General features: G+C 42.0%; 1 protein-coding gene across 1 annotated transcript in view; it reads left to right on the forward strand.

Moving 5' to 3' along the window:
- Positions 1-20258, forward strand: part of DNAH5 (dynein axonemal heavy chain 5) — a 279701-nt gene that overhangs the window by 126582 nt on the left and 132861 nt on the right. Inside the window, exons 29-35 of the mRNA XM_042953052.1 lie at positions 1331-1530; positions 4663-4816; positions 6311-6474; positions 11591-11747; positions 15318-15530; positions 16286-16510; positions 18126-18298. Of these exons, the coding sequence (XP_042808986.1) occupies positions 1331-1530; positions 4663-4816; positions 6311-6474; positions 11591-11747; positions 15318-15530; positions 16286-16510; positions 18126-18298 (1286 nt within the window). The remainder of the gene's footprint in view (positions 1-1330; positions 1531-4662; positions 4817-6310; positions 6475-11590; positions 11748-15317; positions 15531-16285; positions 16511-18125; positions 18299-20258) is intronic.

The following is a 20258-nucleotide window of genomic DNA, read 5'->3' on the forward strand; positions in this document are numbered from 1 at the left end:
CAGGTAGTGAAGCTGGAGAAGGGAGAAAAGATCAATGAGATCATTAGAAGGTAGAGCCGGGTAGAATCTGGCAAGAGAGGGAACATGGTAGGAGAAACAATCTAGGGTAAACCTTAAATTTCCTGCTGAGCGATCAAGGTGGATGATGGTGCTCATCACGGAGACAGGGAATTATTGGAAGGGAATCAGTTGAGCGACAAAGTGCAAAGAGCTTAATTTGGGGCATGAGTTTGATATTTCACAGAATGTGTTTGGGATTCCCTTGGTTAGATCCAAACACAGAGGCCCAATAGGCAAATGGATGGGGGTCTTACCGGGAGATACAACAGGTTACAGACTGTGTGGGCATAGATGAGCTCATGCAGAGAGGGAGTGCAGCATGAGACGAGAAGAGGCAAGGATGGGGCTTGACTAATGGTCCAGGAAAAAGCGTGGCTGCAGAGGAGACTGGGAAAGTGGAGGGAGACCTGGAAGAAGTCAGGTTTCTCTTCATTTTCTCCTCTCATACCGCTTTGATTTGGCTCTAGAGTTAAATCAGAGACACATTAAATTCTGGGTCTTTGATTAGAGTTTCAAAATTTACAAGGTTATCACACATGTGTGTGTGTGTTTTTTTTTTATCCAAATGGAGATATAATTGACATATAACATTGTGTAAGTTGAAGGTATATAACATATTGGTTTGATACATTTATATTGTGGCATGATTGCCATTGGAGTGTTAGCTAACACCTGGGTTATGCCACATAATGATCATTTCTTCTAGTGGTGGTAGCAATTAAGCTCTAGTCTATTAGGAAGTTTAATATTTATGATACAGTTTTGTTGTCTATTATCACTGTACTGTGTGTTAGATTTCCAACATCTCTTCTGTTCCCCCATCCCTGGCCTCTGGTAACTACCACTCTACCCTCTGTTTTTTTGAGGGTTCCACATATAAGGGATAGCATATGGTATTTTTACTTGTCTGACTTATCTCAGCCTAATGCCCTCAAGGTCTACCCACGTTGTCACAAATGTCAGGATGTCCTTTCTCACGGTGTTCCGTTGTTGCGTACCTTTTCTGTCATCTTTCTCTCTGGAAGAGTTTGGTGGGAAATTTTACAAACTAAGGTTCTGTTACTTAGTAATACATCTTCATCTCTCTCCCTAAATCTCGATCTATATACATATACACCATTTGTTATATTGCATTTTAGAGCTGGGCGGGAAAAGTATTTTTAGATACGTATGAGGCAAATAGTGAGGCTAGGACCTCTGCTGAATCTGGACTGTTCACGAAGGACGTGTGACTTTCATGTGGTAAAGCTAGAGCTTGCAATTTTAATAGGACATCTGTATCAGTGCGGTGAAAGAGAGAGACATTGAGCACAAGCTGAAGCAAGTGATGAACGAGTGGGACAGCAAAACATTCGCATTTGGCAGCTTTAAAGCCCGTGGAGAGCTCCTCTTGCGGGGAGACAGCACCTCAGAAATCATCACCAGCATGGAGGACAGCTTGATGTTGCTAGGCTCTCTACTGAGCAACAGGTAGGAAGTCCGTCCATCTTTCCCCTGAGATGTGGGGACCACCGCAGCAAACGTTTTAAGGGAAATTAATATTAAACAATGCAGCAATGGCCCCCATACAATTTATTTAACATTAAAAATCCGTGTTTTAATTTTAGCCCTTGGCACAGCGTGTGTAATGCTGTTTTTATTTCCTTATCCTGTACTGTGGGATGTGTCTGAGACCATCAACTGGACAAAATAATGCAACATGTAATTAGCCACTTGGATCTTGCGGAACGTTTCAACTCTGCAGCTGACAAGCCTCACCGCACAGCTGACAGCTTGACAGGCTCCGGAGTCCAGGGGAAATTAGGCTGAGCTTCAGAATAATCGTTCTACTTGGGAAATCGTTGTGCCAACATCTGTGGACTAGAAACTCTTAGTTGTGTACATACTTTAATGAGATGACAGATTAAGATAGAGAGTGAATTTAATTCATAAAGAGAAATAAAACAGCACAGACCGATACGAGTCTAACACTTCTGTTTGACAGTTAACTGCAAAACCATCATGCTTTGGATGCACGTGCCTTAGACTCATGAGCTTAACATTTCCTTGGTACCTTGCTTCCTTTGCTCCTCCTGAAATAATTTTTTGTTCACCGGGATCTTCTCAGATATATAATAATTGTGTAGCATGTGGGTATCATTGAGATACGAGTTTACTGCATTCTGTCTTCCGAACGTCAGTCTCTTCTGTGTGTATATGTATATGAATAAGTTTAATGTAGGGATTGATAACCACTTAATACTGTTTGATAAAAATTGCTCTTCTTCACTTTTGCTTGGTACACCCAAGTGTTTGAAGTGAGTAATGTGGGATATAAAATTCGGTCTTAGAGATTTAGACCATTGGTAACCTTGACTCTGAAGTACTTAGGATTTGGTGAGTTTGAATGAATTTGGTTGCTATTCATACCCAAATAAATGAAGGACAGATGGAAAATAACACATCCTAGGGAGGTAGAAAATGAACACATACAAATTAAGTAAAAATTACTATGTTAGGGACGGGGAAACTGTCCTTACCGATGGCAGTGAATCCACAGATGAGAGTTGTGTGAGGAACACGTATTCAGTACAAATTTATTGAACACCTACCATGTGCCATACACTTTTCTAGGTGCTATGGACAGAAGAGCAAATCAAACAATGTTCTCTGTTGCTATGGAACCGCATTCTAGTGAAAAGCGTAAATTAAAAAAAAAAAAAACCCAGAAAAATGTGGAATATTAAAACAGTCTGTTTCACAATTAGGACTGTGGGAATGAAAATTTTATTAATGAATATGACTAATATTTGAGAAAGATTTAAGTCCATAGTCTGTTGGAATGGAGGGATCCCTGAGGGCGAAGAAAAAGGAAAAATAGTGACAGGGAGTACAATTATTAGAATTTTGTCTGCAAATAATAGAAACACCTCGTGAAACATTGCCTGCACAAAACTGAAGTTTATGCGGCTCTCACGTAAAAGAAGCTCCAAGGCTGATGGTTCAGGGTAGAGAGCAGGCTCCACCTCATCATCAGGGACCTAAGCTTTATCAGGCTCACCCTTCTGTCTTTTCCAGGGGTGGCCCTTCCCCTTACTTCCCCTTCCATACAATGCTGCCACCCACTTCTTACCCAAGAGAGTGGTCCTCACTTGGCTGTTTACTGGACGCCTGGGGAACTTAAATCCCAGTGCCTGGGCCACATCTCACACTGATAGAATTGGAGTCTCTTGGGGGTGGGACCCAGGCAGGCCTGAGTAGGGTTTATTTTTTTTTAATGTTTATTTATTTTTGACAGAGAGAGTGACAGAGCATGAGTGGGGTGGGTCAGAGAGAGAGGGAGACACAGAGTCGGAAGCAGGCTCCAGGCTCCGAGCTGTCAGCACAGAGCCCCGCGTGGGGCTCGATCTCACAAACCGCGAGATCATGACCTGAGCCGAAGTCGGATGCTCAACCGACGGAGCCACCCTGGTGCCCAGGCCCAATTTTTAATGTCTGCTGGATGTCCTCAAAGTACAGCCAAGGTTGGGAGCTACTGATGTGGAACTTAGTCCCGGCCCTGCCCGTTGCTGCAGAGAAGGCTGGGAAATTCAGTATTTTAACTGGGCACTTACGTTTCCAGGTAGAAATGGGGTCCTATATCTAAAGAGAAAAGGAAAAAAACACTGGAAGGCCATGATCTGTTTCTCTCTCAAGAATGAAAAAAGGAAGATAGATTAACTATAGGAGAGACTAAAGAGTGACTATCAGAGTATTACACATAGACATGCATGAGCCCTAACACACATACACACACAAGCACACGCACATGCACACGCACACATACACACGCACACACACACACACACAGACACACGCGAGTGGGTGGTTTTGAGTGGCTGGGAAGTTGGAAAGAGACCCAGAAAGGGGGAGGCTAGAGAGAGATTGCAGGTATTAACATGTTTGAAAATTGAATTGGTTGTTTGATCCCCACCAGTGTCTCTGTAATTGCCTCAAGGTATGTGAGAAACCAGAGAGAGTCCCTGGAGAAGACACAAAGGTCAGCAGAGAGACTATTACTCGCTTGGCTGTAGCAACAAAGACCCCAATTTTATTACTCTAGCAGTTGTGTGGAATCAAGTCTAATGCCTGATCTGCTCCTCAGATGACACATCTCCCACCTGTTTATGCTCTGGATCAAAACAGGAAAAGTCGAACAATGTCCAGTAAATGATGATGATTTAGTCACTTGGTAGCATCATTAAAAAAAAAATAAGTTTATTTATTTGAGAGAGAGAGAGAGAGAGAGAGAGAGAGAGAGAGAAGGTGTGAGAAAGAATCGTGGAGGGGCAGAGGGAATCCCAAGCAGGCTCTGCACTGTTAGCCCAGAGCCCGACGCGGGGCTCGATCCCATGAACCGCGAGGTCATGACCTGAGCTGAAATTAAGGGCTAGATGCTGACCTGACTGAGCCTCCCGGGTGCCCCAAGTAGCATCATTTTCAAAACCAGCACAACATAATCCCAGTTGTAAAGAAACAGGTAAAAATTAGGATTAAGTAAAATCTTTTAGTTTGAAAACAACAACAATAAAAAAGAAAACACCAAAAAAACCTCCCAAATGCTGACTGTATTTTTCATTTTAGGTACAATATGCCGTTCAAGGCCCAGATCCAAAAATGGGTGCAGTACCTTTCCAACTCAACAGACATCATTGAGAGCTGGATGATGGTGCAGAATTTATGGATTTACTTAGAAGCTGTCTTTGTGGGAGGAGATATTGCCAAGCAGCTTCCTAAGGTTTCAGAATTTTCCTTATGGTTTCATCAGGGTTTTAACTCAGAGAATTCTCTAATAACTAATAATTCCTTCAAAAATGCAATAATATTTCAATTTCTCTGGAGCCACACCCTCCCCAATGTTTTTGTTGTTGTTGTTGAACTGTTTTATAAGGAGAGAGCGATTGTGGAAAAGTAAGGGTGTGAAGGCTACAAAACCGTGTGGTTTTGTGGGAAACAGAGGGTTAAAAAACAAAAGGAATGTCTGCATAATTGATACACTTTAGGTAATTTGAAGGTAGAATTTGGGAACAGTGCGGAATTATGGCGTAGTTATCTCGACAATGGCAGGATAATTCGTTCTGTTACTACTGACAGTTTAAAACAACTCACGCTATATAATTCACCCAATTATATCTGTACTGGAAAACTGGGGGGGTGGAAACAGGCAGAAAAAAGAAACTCCAGAACAAAAAGGCCCTCTTCTCAAGATTGTGGAACATGTTTTTTTCTCATCAAATTTAATCATCTTATGGGGAATATGGAGTGTAGTATTTTGAAATTTTTATCAAAAACATTTTTCTTACCAAATCTCAAGGATTCTTATTCAACTACCTTAAATCGTTTGCAAAATTATAATGTTTTAATGATATATTTGAGTTTTAGAAACACGGTTGTGTTGAGTGTTTTTTTTTGCTCAGTCTTCCTAGCTGTCCCTGTGGTGAGTTTTCAGTTTCATTACAGAGGATGGATCTGTTAGCCGATGTATTTTTCACCTACCAGTGGAATGTATCCACACACTGAAACTTTAAGTATTTATTTACTTATTTCTTTATTTCTGCTTTTATATTTGGGCATGTTTTGCTTCTTGCTGGGTGGTGGGGAATCTCAAATTGGATGTAATACTGGCAACTTTCACATTCAATATTCAAGGAGCTCGGTGGGGTCTCTTGCTCTCATATTTGATAGTACATGCTTATTGGTAAACTACAGAAAGTTTTAGGGAAGAAGGAAAACCTTATTTCTATTCTCTCAAAGTCCTCTGCGCATTTTCAATTTTTTTTTCTGAAAAAAAAATCTATGTTTAAAAATTTCACAGTATTAGGGTTATACCGTAATTAGTTTTGTATCTTATTTTTAAATGTTTTCATTTCTAAATATACAAACAATTCAGTGCTCAGTGTAGCAAACTTGAAAAACATAAAATTCACTTCATTTAGGGATAACTGGCAAAAACACTTGGGAGTGCTTTTCTCTTCCAAGCTGTCTCATATTGTATGTTCATTTCTGTGTCTGTCTTCTGCTTTCAGTTAACATAATGGGGGGACCTTATTTAAGAAAGGGGGTGGGATGGTGCAAAAGGAGAATCGAAATAGAACATGTGTGACATTTTAGGCATGTAGAGTTGGGATATCCAGACTGGGGAGAAATCTGGCCTCAGCAGAAGGTATGTGAGATGCGCTTTCCTTGAGATCACAGATGTGTCCAAGTGGGCTTTGTTACCTCGTTTTTGTAGGAAGCCAAGCGCTTTTCCAATATCGATAAATCTTGGGTGAAGATTATGACTCGGGCTCATGAAATGCCAAATGTGGTTCAGTGTTGTGTTGGAGATGAGACCATGGGGCAGCTGTTACCGCACTTGCTGGACCAGTTGGAAATGTGCCAGAAATCCCTCACTGGGTAAGTTTACTGGCTCTGTGAAGGTCCCCTTAGCGTCCTAGAGATGAAAGGGATCAGAGGGACGAGACAGCATTAGCCATATTGATTTTCTTTTGCTAAAACGTAATTCGTGTCCGATGTTGTTGCATAGATGAAACTGGTAGCTTGGAGTCTCATATTATCTCCAAGCCCTTGCTGGATTTGTTCTGATGTTGGAATAATAGGACTCAGGGCTTCTTCCATCCACTGGGACAAAGTCTTGCAAATTCTCATATAGTCCTTGCCTTTTAAAACGGATACGGCTACTTTTCTGATTTTCTTCTTGGATAAGCATCTGAAGAGTCAAAATATTTCATTAGGTGTGACCAAGAACAATATGAACAGTATAATGTACACAAGTAGTCAAGATTGTACAGAAACAAGAGCCTCATGTATCTATCAGTGTATACACACACACACACACACACACACACACACACACGTGCACACACACACACGTGTATAGGAGGCGGGGTGAATTCCAGGAGTAACATATATTTTTCTTTTCTTTCCCTTTGGCTAATCAAGATAAATCATGTAAGCAGAAATATGAATAGTAGTGAATATTCCAAAAACAGTTAACTACACATGGTTTTCTGTATTTTTTATTTTTATTGAGATATAATTGACATACAGCATTACATTAGTTTCAGGTATGCAACATAGTGGTTTGAGATTTGTATATATTGCAAAATGATGACCACCATAAGTCTAGTTAACGTCCATCATAACGTGCATAGTTACAAACTATTTTTCTTGTAATGAGAACTTTCAAGATCTACTTTCTTAGCAGCTTTCAAATATGAAATAGAGTATTTTCAACTATAGTCACCATGCTGTAAAATATATCCCCATGACTTATTTATATTATAGCTGGAATATACATGCTTTTAAATATCTCCTCTTTCTCTTTCACTCTTATGTGGATCCTGAGAAACTTAACAGAAGACCATGGGGAACAGGAAGGGGGAAAAAGTTACAGAGAGGGAAGGAGGCAAACCATAAGAGACTCTTAAAAACTGAGAATAAACTGAGGGTTGATGGGGGGGTGGAAGGGAGGGGAAAGTGGGTGATGGGCATTGAGGAGGGCACCTGTTGGGATGAGCACTGGGTGTTGTATGGAAACCAATGTGACAATAAACTTCATATTAAAAAAATAAGTATCTCCCCTTTAACCATTTTTTAAAATTATTTTTTACTTTAGGGAGAGAGAGAGAGAGAGGGAGAGAGAGCGAGCACGAGCAGGGGAGAGGGGCGGGGGGGGGGGGTGGGAATTCCAGCAAGCTCCACATTCACCACAGATCCTGGCACGGGGCTCGATACCCTGACCCTGGGATCATGACCTATGCTACAATCAAGAGTGGGACACTTAATTGGCTGAGCTACCCAGGTGTCCCTAAATATCCCCCCTTCAATCTTAGAATAGTCAGTATGTATGGAGAAATTTAGGATAAACTATTGGTTATGTACTGGTCAGAGTTCTCTAGAGAAATAGAATCAGTAGGGTGTGTATACACATGGTTGGGGGTAGAGAGAGAGAGAGAGAGAGAGAGAGAGAGAAGAAGAGAGAGAGGGACTGAGGGAGAGAGATGTGATGGAGAAGACTGGCAAGTTCAAATCTACAGGGAAGGCTGGCAGCCTGGAGACACAGGGATGATCTGCTTCAGTTCAAGCCCAAAGGCAGTCTGCTGGCAGAATTCCTTCTTCAAGGGGCTGTCAGTCTTTTTTTCTTTAGGCTTTTGCCTGATTGGTTGAGGCCCACCCACATTATGAAGGATAATCTGCTTTATTCAAAGTCTTCTGATTAAATGTTAATCTTAGCTAAAAATACCTTTACACTGGGGTGCCTGGTGGCTCAGTTGGTTAAGCATCTGACTCTTGGTTTCGGCTCAGGTCATGATCTCATGGTTTGTGGGTTCGAGCCCTGTGTCAGGCTCTGCAGCTGGCAGCATGGAGCCTGCTTGGACTTGTCTCTCTTCCTCTCTCTTTCTGCCCCTCCCCTGCTCACACTCTCTCTGTCTCTCTCAAAATAAGTAAATAAACTTTAAAATGAAAACCTTCACAGAAACATCTAGAACAAAGTTTGACCAGATACGTGGGTACCGTGGCCCAGCCAAGCTGACACATAAAATTCCCTGTCACGATCATCTGTAGTCACGAGTGGGAGCAGCATCAGGGTTGCTAATTGTGCTGAGACGTACATGACACTGACATGCCCCATATTCTGAGCTTTTAACCCCAACTAAGTGATGATGTCTCCTTGGCTAACTCTGGGAGATAGATGCCCCTCCCCACACCAACGCCCCCATGTTCTCATGACCTACAATAGTACCTATAACACCACCTGTGACTAGGCAGCTGTCTTGTGCACTGAGCAACCCAGGGCACCTAAGCCAGGCTGTGCTCAGAGTCATGGGTGGTGGTTAAAATTCTGAGCCTCAAATGGCACTTTGGAAGGATCTCTGTGAAGTAAGTAGAGGTGTTGCTTAAACTTGAACCAAAAACGTGACTGAGCTGAATGAAAATAGAAGAAACACCTGTAGGGTAACATGTAAGGGAGGGGGCTTACTTACCTATGCTTGGCTGGTTAAGTGGCTTTTGCGGTGGCTGCTGGAAAATAATAAAGTAATGAGAAAATTAAGGTGAAAGGAAAGGATAAAAACCAAAGATGGTAAACTTGTCTCAAAAAGAAGCTATAAATGGACCTCAGATTCAGAGACCAAAGGCTTTTTTCCCAGGGACAAAGGAAAGAGTGATGTACGATTAGGTATAGCATTCATACGATGCATAAAATGAAAGGTTCCAGTTGCTCGGGAAAACAACATTTTTTTTTTTGTTTGTTTTAAATTGACACCTTGGACGATACTCTATTGTGCATTCTCTATAATGGGAACACTCAGCAGAATCCTCACCTACTTGCCTTACCCCAGTGTGAGTCAAGTGGGAGACATTATGACAGAATGGCTTGATCCAGGGAAGTCGCGATGGGATGCCTTCACACTCTTCAGGAACTCCTTCGTGAATATCACTGGTATATCCAAGTTAACAGAGGATATGGGGCAGTGTGAAATGTGAGGGATTTTAAGCCCTGACAAGAATCTAGGTGATAGACCATTGGCACTGCTGGTTAAAGACAAATCCATAGACTTTGGTGTCAGCTGGGAGGGTGATGAAGTTGGCATGCTTTTAGGAAAGTTGAAGAGTCTAAACAAGACCATGCCTAGATGGATGTCTACCCCACTACATGTGGAGGCAGGTTCAGTAGGAGGTGGAACTAGGGCCGAGATTTTCCTTGGCAAATATTTGCAAATTTACTCTAATCTAGGTGATGGGCATCCCAACAGCTTATGCCATGGGCCTATGCTAATACTTTTCCTTTAGAAAATTGTCCTGTGAAGACATTATTAATCACGAAGATCATAGGCAATTAAAGCATTGGTAAAACACCCTTTAAATGTTAACTTTAAAGCAAAACCATTTGCAAGCAAATCCTTCAAAATAATTTTTTAGAAAAATAGGTTTTCAGGTATGCATGATTTGATATGATTCATAAAATTATTGAGTCAAGTCAAGTAACTATTGAAGGACATTTGACAAAAGAAGAATTTTTGTAAAAAAGGAAGAAGAGAGAGGGAAATAAACCGTAAGAGATTCTTAAAGATAGAGAACAAACTGAGGGTTGATGGAGGGAGGTGGATGGGGGATGGGCTAGATGGGTGATGGGTCCTGAGGAGGGGACTTGTTATAATGAGCCCTGGGTGTTGTATGTAAGTGATGAATCACTGAATTCTACTCCTGAAACCAATATTGCACTGAATGTTAGCTAACTAGAATTTAAAGAAAAATGTGAGGGGCGCCTGGGTGGCTCAGTCGGTTAGGTGTCCAAATCTTGATTTCAAGTCAGGTCGTGATCTCACGGTTTGTGAGATCCAACCCTGTGTCCGGCTCTGTGCTGACACTTTGGAGCCTGCTTGGTGTTTTCTCTCTCCCTCTCTCTCTGCCCCTCCCCCGCTTATGTTACCTCTTCTCAAAATAAATACATAAGCATTTAAAAAATTTGATCAGTCGATTAAGCGTTTGACTTCAGCTCAGGTTATGACCTTACAAGGTTGGTGAGTTCAAGCCCCGTGTTGGGCTCTGTGCTGACAGCTCAGAGCCTGGAGCCTGCTTCGGATTCTGTGTCTCCTCCTCTCTCTGCCCCTCCCCGGCTCGTGCTCTGTCTCTCGAAAATAAACATTAAACAAAATAACAGAAAAATATATCCGTAACACAAAGAAACACCATAAAGTTAAGCAAATATAGAAACAAAATATAGAAACAAAAGCACAGTTGAAAATTCTCTGGGTTTCAGTAATTCCTGGAGGCAGAGAATAGTGCCAGGGCCCCTTCACACAGTTTATTCAGAGCTAGATTTTGCCTTCTGCTTCGGTAATGGATTCATTGCATTCTTTTTTTTTTTTTTTTTTAATTTTTTTTTTTAACGTTTTTATTTATTTTTGAGACAGAGAGAGACACAGCATGAACGGGGGAGGGGCAGAGAGAGAGGGAAACACAGAATCGGAAGCAGGCTCCAGGCTCTGAGCCATCAGCCCAGAGCCCGACGTGGGGCTCGAACTCACGGACTGCAAGATCGTGACCTGAGCTGAAGTCGGACGCTTAAGCGACTGAGCCACCCAGGCGCCCCTCATTGCATTCTTTAAGATACAATTCCAAGAATGAGATGCACCCTTCAGCTGACACAGCACTGTGCTTGCAGCAAGACCACCCCCCCACCCCCTCCAAAACTCCCTGAGTGTGATTGCTCCCGTCCTCCACCAAGAAAGTACAAGCTTTTCCAGATTACCTCAAGGGTATGCATTATACTCGTGAAAGATGAAGAAACTCTCCTATCAGTTCTGGAAAAAATATTTGTTTTTCATCCAAATAAGGAATGCTACTAGGCAAGATTAGTAAGAACCACAGGACAAAAACATCGAACAGTGTGTGGGAAAATTTGATTGTCTCACAATCCTTCCCCCTTCTCGCCGTCCTGATGAGTTTATTTCTAGAAAGGCCTGCTTTGTGTGTTTATAAAGCTTCTCTTTTCCTCTCCACTTAGGTACTTGGAGAAAAAACGTCTTTGCTTTCCTCGCTTCTTCTTTGTCTCGGACCCCGCCCTTCTGGAGATCCTGGGGCAGGCATCAGACACACACACGATACAAGCCCATTTGCTGAATGTGTTTGACAACATCAAATCTGTCAAGTTCCATGAAAAGGTTTGCCTAATTCTAACTGCTGGCCAGCAATTGCCATATCTTAAACTTCCCTTGTCTTTGTACAATCGCTCTCTGATGTGTGTTTGCATAGGGTTACTCCCAGCTAGTGATTAAAAACAAACTTTTGGGCCCAATGTGCCTTCAGAATTGTGTGATTTCTTACTATCCAAAGTGTAAATCTGAGTAACAGTATAAATATGATTAGGGATGCATCGTATGTAGCATTGTGCCAAGTTAGCTGTTGCGAAATTCAACGAAACAAAGAAACCAATCGCTCAGAAAATAGTCCCTTGACGAAGCAGAATTGCCGCAGTGATTTGATTGTTTTAATTAGGTTTCAGAAGTATTTGGCGTGATCGTCTTCCCTGGTGCTCATCATGCTTGATTGAAGCCTTTTTTTTTTTTTGAAACACTCCTTACAAGTTTCTAGGGTCATGGAGTTGTGGGGGACCCAAGAGAAGCCGTTCAACGTAAGGGAGGTTGCATTTGCACGGCTGCCAGAAGATACTGCCTGATCCATCGCTTCACCCCAAATTCCCTGGGAAAGAGGCCCTTCCAGTTTGACAGTGTGTTCAGTCGTCCTCCGGGGCTTCCCGGAAACCCTCAATGCCATTCCCTTATTCATCCTGGCATGCTCTCGGGGAGCAACTTCCATGTGCCAGATGTTGTGCTGAACTCGAGAATCAGAGACCTCCGGGATCCGCACTCGGGTGGGGTGTTTCTAGAGTGCAGCTGGTGCCGTGGTGGAGTGATTACATTGGACGCGATCAAAAGCCATTCGTTTAAGTTCATGCCCGTGGCTGTGTGTCAGGCATGGTGCTCGTCCTGGGGCTCTTCCTGGGGAAGAATTTATCATTACACCGAAGTTGTTTTTATGCTGTGCAACATTCATGAGAAATCTGGCCATTTAACGGTTGGTAATTCTTGACTTGCTGTGCTAGTGTTATGCACAAATAACATGGGGATGCTGTCAGGGAGCCTTAGCCTGGTATAAGGGGTGTCAGGGAAGGCTCCCTGCGGGACAGTATGGTACTTGAACTGATAATTTGAAGGCAAGTGCAATCTACCCAGGCAGGTGGAGAAAGGGGTGCATGATCCAGTCAGAAGCAAGGGCAGGTGCAAGGGTCTGAAAAGTGCGGGCAGCCTGGGGTGTCGGGAGTGTGGCTATGTGAGGGGTTGTGTCGGTTTCCTACGGCTGCTCTGGATTGACAGCAGAAATTTCTTCTCTCACCTTTCTGGAGCCTAGAAGTCTGAACTAAGATGCCAGCAGACTTGGTTCCTGCTGGAGGCTCTGAAGGAGAGTTCATCTTCGCCTTTCTCCTAGTTTCTGGTGGCAGTTGGCAACCCTGGATGTTCCTTGGCTTATACCCATGTCACGTTGATATCTGCTTTTATCTTTGCATGATATCTTCCCTGTGTGTCTGTGTCTCTCTGTCTAGATTTGCTTCTTATAAAAACACCAGTTATTGGATTAGGGTCCACCTTCATCGTAACTTGATGACGTCTACAAAGACCCTATTTCCAAATAAGGTTCCATTCACAGGTTCTGGGCTTAGGACTTCAACATGTATTTTAAATTAAAAAAATTAACATTTATTTATTTTGAGACAGCGAGACAGAGCATGAATGGGCAAGGAGCAGAGACAGAGAAGGACACAGAATCTGAAGCAGGCTCCAAGCTCTGAGCTGTCAGCACAGAGCCTGAAGCAGGGCTTGAACTCATGAGCCTCGAGATCATGACCTGAGCTGAAGTCACACGCTTAACTGACTGAGCCACCCAGGCACCCTGGGGGTACACATTTTAACCCTGATGGGCAGCGATGAGCAAAGGGAGAAGGGGAAGAAGGAGACATGGGACCAGATTCCAAACGGCCAAGCGTATCACACTACAGAATTCTACTTCATCCTGAACATGACAGAAGGTGCAGGAGGGCTTTACGCAGGGCGGTGACCCAGTTGTGTTTCAGAAAGATTCTCTGGCTCAGTGTAGGAGGTAAAACAGAAGGAGGCATGGAACCCAGTCGGGATGGAAAAGGCTGAGGTGCTACAACAGAGCCTTGATGAAGGAGAATGGGGAGAGAGGAAGGGAAGGCAGTATGGATTTAGCGGGTCAAAACCATTGTTTCTTGTAGACCTACTGGATGTGTGGGTTGAAAGAGGCACTGAATTGCACAGGAAGTTCTTCCCGATGCTTTTCTTACATCCTTCTGCACTAGGACTGAACGGTTCTAGAGTGCAGCTTCTCACGGTCTCATTGCACAGTGGGAATCAATGAAACGTCCTCATTTTTAGCCACTATTCATAGCAATTACTTCTTAAAATAAATAGCATCGCTTTTTTGCTCTTTTCTCTTGCTATAACATTTCTACAACCAGGGGCAGATCCGGTTTTTGTAGGTCCTCACTCCTGTGAAATTATAAATCTACAACTCTAGTCAGGACTTGGAAAGGGCCCGTGGAAGTGACAGGCTGTGGAACTTCTGTCTCATTAGCTTCTTGGTAGATCACTTCTGTCTACGACACAGGAGGATTCATTGATAAGGTACTATGTTGGAACCCAAGGAAACAGTATCCCACTTATTAAAGAACAAGAACGCAACAAATTTGTACTTACTTGATCATTTGCCTTATTTTATTGTATGCTATGAGCAGCCTGTGAAGTGAGTAGGGAAGCAGCACAGGCATAGGTTTTAATGACTAGTTATGAGCAAGAAATTTAGTCTCAGAGATGTGTCCTCCACCATCGCATGGTCAATGAATGGCAGAGCACCATTTGAACCTGTATTTTAGCAAATAGCATGCTATCCTCATGATGCCATGCTACGTGGAAACTGAGGTGAGAAGACCAGACTAGGAGCTGGATTTGAATTAGAAAACATCGGGGCACCTGGGTGGCTCAGTTGGTGAAGCGTCCAACTTCAGCTGAGGTCATGATCTCATGGTTCGTGAGTTCAAACCCCTGCACTGAGTTCCATGCTGTCAGCGCAGAGCCCACCCTCAGATCCTCTGTTTCCCCCTCTCTCTGTCTCTCTCTTCCTCTCTCTCTCTCTAAAAACAAAAACAAAAAAAAACAACATTAAAAAAAAAAAGAAAAAGAAAACGTTATGTGCCACCAGGAGCTCCTGTAAAGACGACAATTAGTACAGATGTGGAATTACCTGGAAAGGCGTTTGCATTGATCATATTGGCCTGGTCGTTGCTAATGTTGACTCGATAAGCTTGTGGTGTGGATGACAGGCTCTTACAGTGTCCCATTTCATTGGCGGAAACTAGACTTTTTTCGATCATCACATTTACGTTGAGTATTTCTGTTAGGAAGTAAGTTTTTGCCTTTCAGGTGTAGATGAATTGGAATTGATTTATCTCAGTTCGAAAAGTATTCCCTTTTCGATTTCATGGGTGACTTTTTTTTGGCTTGAAATTGATTTTGAATCATATTTTGCCTCTTATTTTAAAATCTATAGCTTACCTTCCTTCAGGAAGGATAACACTGACAAGAGGGCAGTGGAGGAATTCATTCTTTATGTGAATATAGCTTTTTTTTTCTTTTCTGTTTTGGCTTCTATTGTAGATCTATGATCGAATTCTGTCAATCTCCTCTCGAGAGGGTGAGACGGTTGACTTGGATAAACCTGTGATGGCAGAGGGCAATGTGGAAGTTTGGCTTAATTCTCTCTTGGAGGAGTCTCAGTCCTCATTACATCTTGTGATTCGCCAGGCAGCTGCAAATATTCAAGAAACAGGTTTCCAGCTGATTGAATTTCTTTCTTCCTTCCCTGCTCAGGTCAGTGTATTAAATTGGAAAATATTTTTTACAGAATAGTCATACTAGATCTCGTACATTGCCTATTGTAAACTACACAACTGACTATAATTTAACTCTGGACCAGTATTAAGATTTTCTTAAGGATTTCTTAATATAGATAAGCTTGAAGGTTTCAGCTACAGATTATTTGGTTATATACATACGTATAAGTATAAATAACATCTTACACATGTTGTATAGATACATTTTCTTTATATTTTCTTTAACCTAAAAGGTTTTTCTTTTTCCTGCTGAATCTTTTTAGTAAATAAATCATAACAAAGTACTGAGCGTATGCTTAGCCAGAAAGATGAGAAATGTATTTTAGTGTTAAAATGTAAAAACCGATGTTCTCTTAACCATTATGATCAATAAAGATTTTGTGGGTATCTACCACATGTAAACCCTGCTAGCTTGAGAAAAACAGGTTTAAGCCATGTTCTTTCCCTTCCAGTAATTTAAAATCTATCTAGGGAGAAATATGACTTAAACAATAAATGATTTAAAATTACAAGGAAAAAATTGTGGACACATCATGAGGTTGTATATGTGTAACTGCCAGGGAACATTATGAATAGAGTTTCCATCGGTTTCCAAACAATGAATCAAGTTGAAATAATCAAGGATGTCCTTACATTTGCATAATAATCACCATCATTCACTATATTGTAATTTCTATTTAAATATATTAATATGTCACACACACTCATAAAGCCTTTTTTTGTTTCCATAAGGTTGGATTATTAGGAATTCAAATGATATGGACACGGGATTCAGAAGAAGCCCTCAGAAATGCCAAGTTTGATAAAAAAATCATGCAGAAAACCAACCAGTCTTTTCTGGAGCTGTTGAATACATTGATAGGCATCACGACGAAGGATCTGAGTTCCATGGAACGAGTTAAATATGAGACTTTGATTACTATCCATGTGCACCAAAGGGATATCTTTGATGACCTGGTAAATGCTTTATAAATACTATGGCATCTATAGAAAAGCAAACACTGGGCAATATCTGTGTTTACCCACTGGGATTAGTTTGAATGAATTCAAAGGAAAGGTTAGATTCAGGCAAAGGGTCATCTTCCTGATGAGAACTTGTTTGTCAAATTTTTTTTTTCAGTCTTTAAACCAAAATTTCAGTCATATTTTGATGATCTCTTGTTAAGATGTTATTGATCAATTAGACTTTATTTTAGATTCTTTACGTGACCAGTTTGGAAGCTAAACTGCCATGGAACATCCTGAAAAAAGCGTTCATTGGTCTTGTGTTCCTGTTAGTTATTAAAGATTACCAGTCTCTTGCTATGGAAGTGACAGGTAACACTGCTAGAAGAATTGGTTCATGCTTCCTTGGAGGCTTTTGGATAAGTCACATCTTTAACAAGTTTCGCTACATTTTATGTCATTGATTGCAAATGGCCTTTCCTAATATGGCTGGTGACATCCAGAGGTCATGCAGATTCTTGCCTTTCAAGAGAAAACAGAGTAGCAAAGGCAGTTTAGTAGTTATGGAAAATAGGAAATGTGAAAAGAAGTGAAATTTGTCCTCTGCTACAAAATAGAACATTAGATAAGAGGCAAAAAGCCCTTATTTTCATAATAACTTTCTGGATCGTGTCTTGCCCCATTATGTGAAAAAGATTATAAAAGATCGGTTGTGACGTAACGGAGAGGACAGCTTATTGAAGCTCTTGTGGTCTAATCTCTCTTAATAGTGAAGCACACTGTTTGCCTCTCTGAGAAATAAAGGGCCCAGGATAATTTTAGATTTATTATTTATCCAAGAAAAATGATGAAAACGGCTTAACATTTTGGTTACAAAACTCAGACAAAAGCGTTACTGGTCAATAACCTGCCATTTGGATGTTAGAAATTTTGGCCCGCCGCAAATCCTAGGAAGGATAACGAATGGATTAAAAAACCCCAACATTGTACTTTGTCATAATCACAAGAGATGCCTTTTTCCTAATGAGATTGTTTGATTCTGTCTTTGCATGCCAAAACATTTTTCATGCGTTGTACTTTATGGTTAGGGCTGTGGTTTGGGGCATTTAAGGGTGCAACTTGAGAAGTGAATATCTATTAAAATATGTCATGCTGTTTACATTGGTGGGCACAACTAGGGGTTCCTCTTGAATTTTCCTATTCCTGTATCTTCTCAAGTGTCCTTTTTGCCGATCAGTCAATGAATGGGTTGGATGGTGATGTAGTTGATATCTCCAAACCAGCTGGGTTGTCTTACATCCCATTATGATCTACGTGAATGCTAATGTGCATATTTTTTTTTTTTTTAATTTTTTTTTCAACGTTTTTTATTTATTTTTGGGACAGAGAGAGACAGAGCATGAACGGGGGAGGGTCAGAGAGAGAGGGAGACACAGAATTGGAAACAGGCTCCAGGCTCCGAGCCATCAGCCCAGAGCCCGACGCGGGGCTCGAACTCACGGACCGCGAGATCGTGACCTGGCTGAAGTCGGACGCTTAACCGACTGCGCCACCCAGGCGCCCCCTAATGTGCATATTTAATAAGTGGTTCTCATCTCAGCTCTAACATCTCCCTTTTGCATTTCAGTGCCACATGCATATCAAGAGCCCTACAGACTTCGAGTGGCTGAAACAGTGCAGATTTTATTTTAACGAAGATTCCGACAAGATGATGATCCACATCACGGATGTGGCTTTCATATACCAGAATGAATTTTTAGGCTGCACTGACAGGCTTGTTATAACTCCACTCACAGACAGGTGATGGAAGGTTCTGTGATCCCACAACCTCTTTCCCTCCACCCACTCCCCTACATTTTTATCCTCCTGAGTCACTCAGGAGATTTCTGCCTCATGTCTCTTTAGGGTTTATAGGCTCTATTATACCAAAGTCTTGGAAATACGGTATCTTTAGCTTTACACATGGGTCTTTGCATGGGATCTGGGTTTTTGTGACCGAAACGCTTTGCTTCCTTTGCCTTCAGTCTTAGGGAGGCTAAATTTAAACGACCTCAGTGGACATCAGCGGGGCAAGAAAAGGAATTAACTGCCGTGTCAATAGGTGCAAATCACAGTTGGCCTTGAGGGTTGCACTGGGGATGGTGGCACCTGCTGTTATTAGAGATGATTAAGATGGTTTCCTAGCAGGAAAGAAATTGAGTATCAATACAGGTGAAAAGTGATGGGGAGGACATTGGCCAGGACGTCTGGAGTTCCCTGTTGTCCTCTGCCTGTTAAGTAGCAACTCTGTTAGCCAGAGGCGCCTTGCACTTTCCCTAGACTCAGTTTCCTCATCTGTAAGATGAGCCAGTCTGTCTCCAAGAGTCGTTCCGCAACTCATATTCTGTAATTCACTTAGTCCACTTTGAACTCTGTGGCATCAACTAATTGCATATGTGCTCTGTTCAGGGATGTGCTGCCTACTTATTTTGGACAAAATGGCTGAGTGTTAAAAGCAGTATTTGGCCTCAGTAGAAGCTGATGGTGAATATCATTTCTTTTCATGGAATGAACTTCTGGGCTATTAGATGACAAATACTGTCACATCAGGGGCCCCTGGGTGGCTCAGTCAGTTAAGCGTCCAACTTTGGCCCAGGTCATGATCTCACGGTTTGTAAATTCGAGACTGGCGTGGTCTATTCTCCATTCAGACACTGGAAGTCCTATTCTGTCATCTCTTTGCCTCAGTCCCTGCACTGTCTTTCTATCTCACCCAAAATAAAGTGACCTTATGTGGCATGGCATGATGTGGCCCCAGCTATTCTTCTGTTTCTTCTTCCTCATTCAGCTCTGGCCACTTGCTCCTTAGCTGTTCTAGAACAGCACACTCTTGCTTTGGGGCCCTTGCCCTTACTGTCCCCTTGACCTGGAACTCTTTTTCCCTTCAGTACTGGCATGGCTTGCTCCCTCACCTTCAGGGCTCTGTTCGAATGTCACCTCAGAGGGCACTTCAGACCCGCCACAAGAAGCAGAGACCCCCACACTCCCCCTAGCCCTCCTGACCAACTTTATTGTTTCTGTTTCCTATTTTGGAATAACTTGTTACCTTCCTTTAAGGTGTCAGCTAAAGAGCTGGCATCGACTTCCTGTGACTTGTTTACTGCCCCTACAAGAGTGCTGTCACATTATAGGTGCTAAATAAGCATTTCCAGAATGAATGAACGAAATGTTTATTTTCAGAGGCACATCTTTGTGATGAAAAATTTAAATAGTACAAAAGGACATAAAGTTGAAAGTGTGAGAGTAAATTTTTTTCTTTTTTTTTTTTTTTAACACTTAACAGTTTATTTCCTCTTCTAGAAATTTCAAATGCTAGTATGTCAAAATTCTTTTTAATTTTTACATATAGGTATTGGATTCTACAAACTTCTCTGCATCTTAATTCTTTCACTATATTCATTGTCTTGTACATCTTTCTGTATCAAAAAAACTTGAGAACTTTAAATTTTTTTTTAATGTTTATTTTAGAGAGAGAGAGAGAGAGAGGACCCATGCGAGCAGGGGAGGGGCAGACACACACACACACACACACACACACACACACACACACACACACACAGAATCCAAAGCAGGCTCCAGGCTCTGAGCTGTTAGCACAGAGCCTGACATGGGGCTCGAACTCACAAATGGTGAGATCATGACATGAGCCAAAGTTGGATGTTTAACTGACAAAGCCACCCACGCACCCCAGAGAACTTGAGAACTTTAGAAACACAGCAGG

Source organism: Panthera leo, chromosome A1, assembly GCF_018350215.1.
Source record: "Panthera leo isolate Ple1 chromosome A1, P.leo_Ple1_pat1.1, whole genome shotgun sequence".
NCBI lineage: Eukaryota > Metazoa > Chordata > Mammalia > Carnivora > Felidae > Panthera > Panthera leo.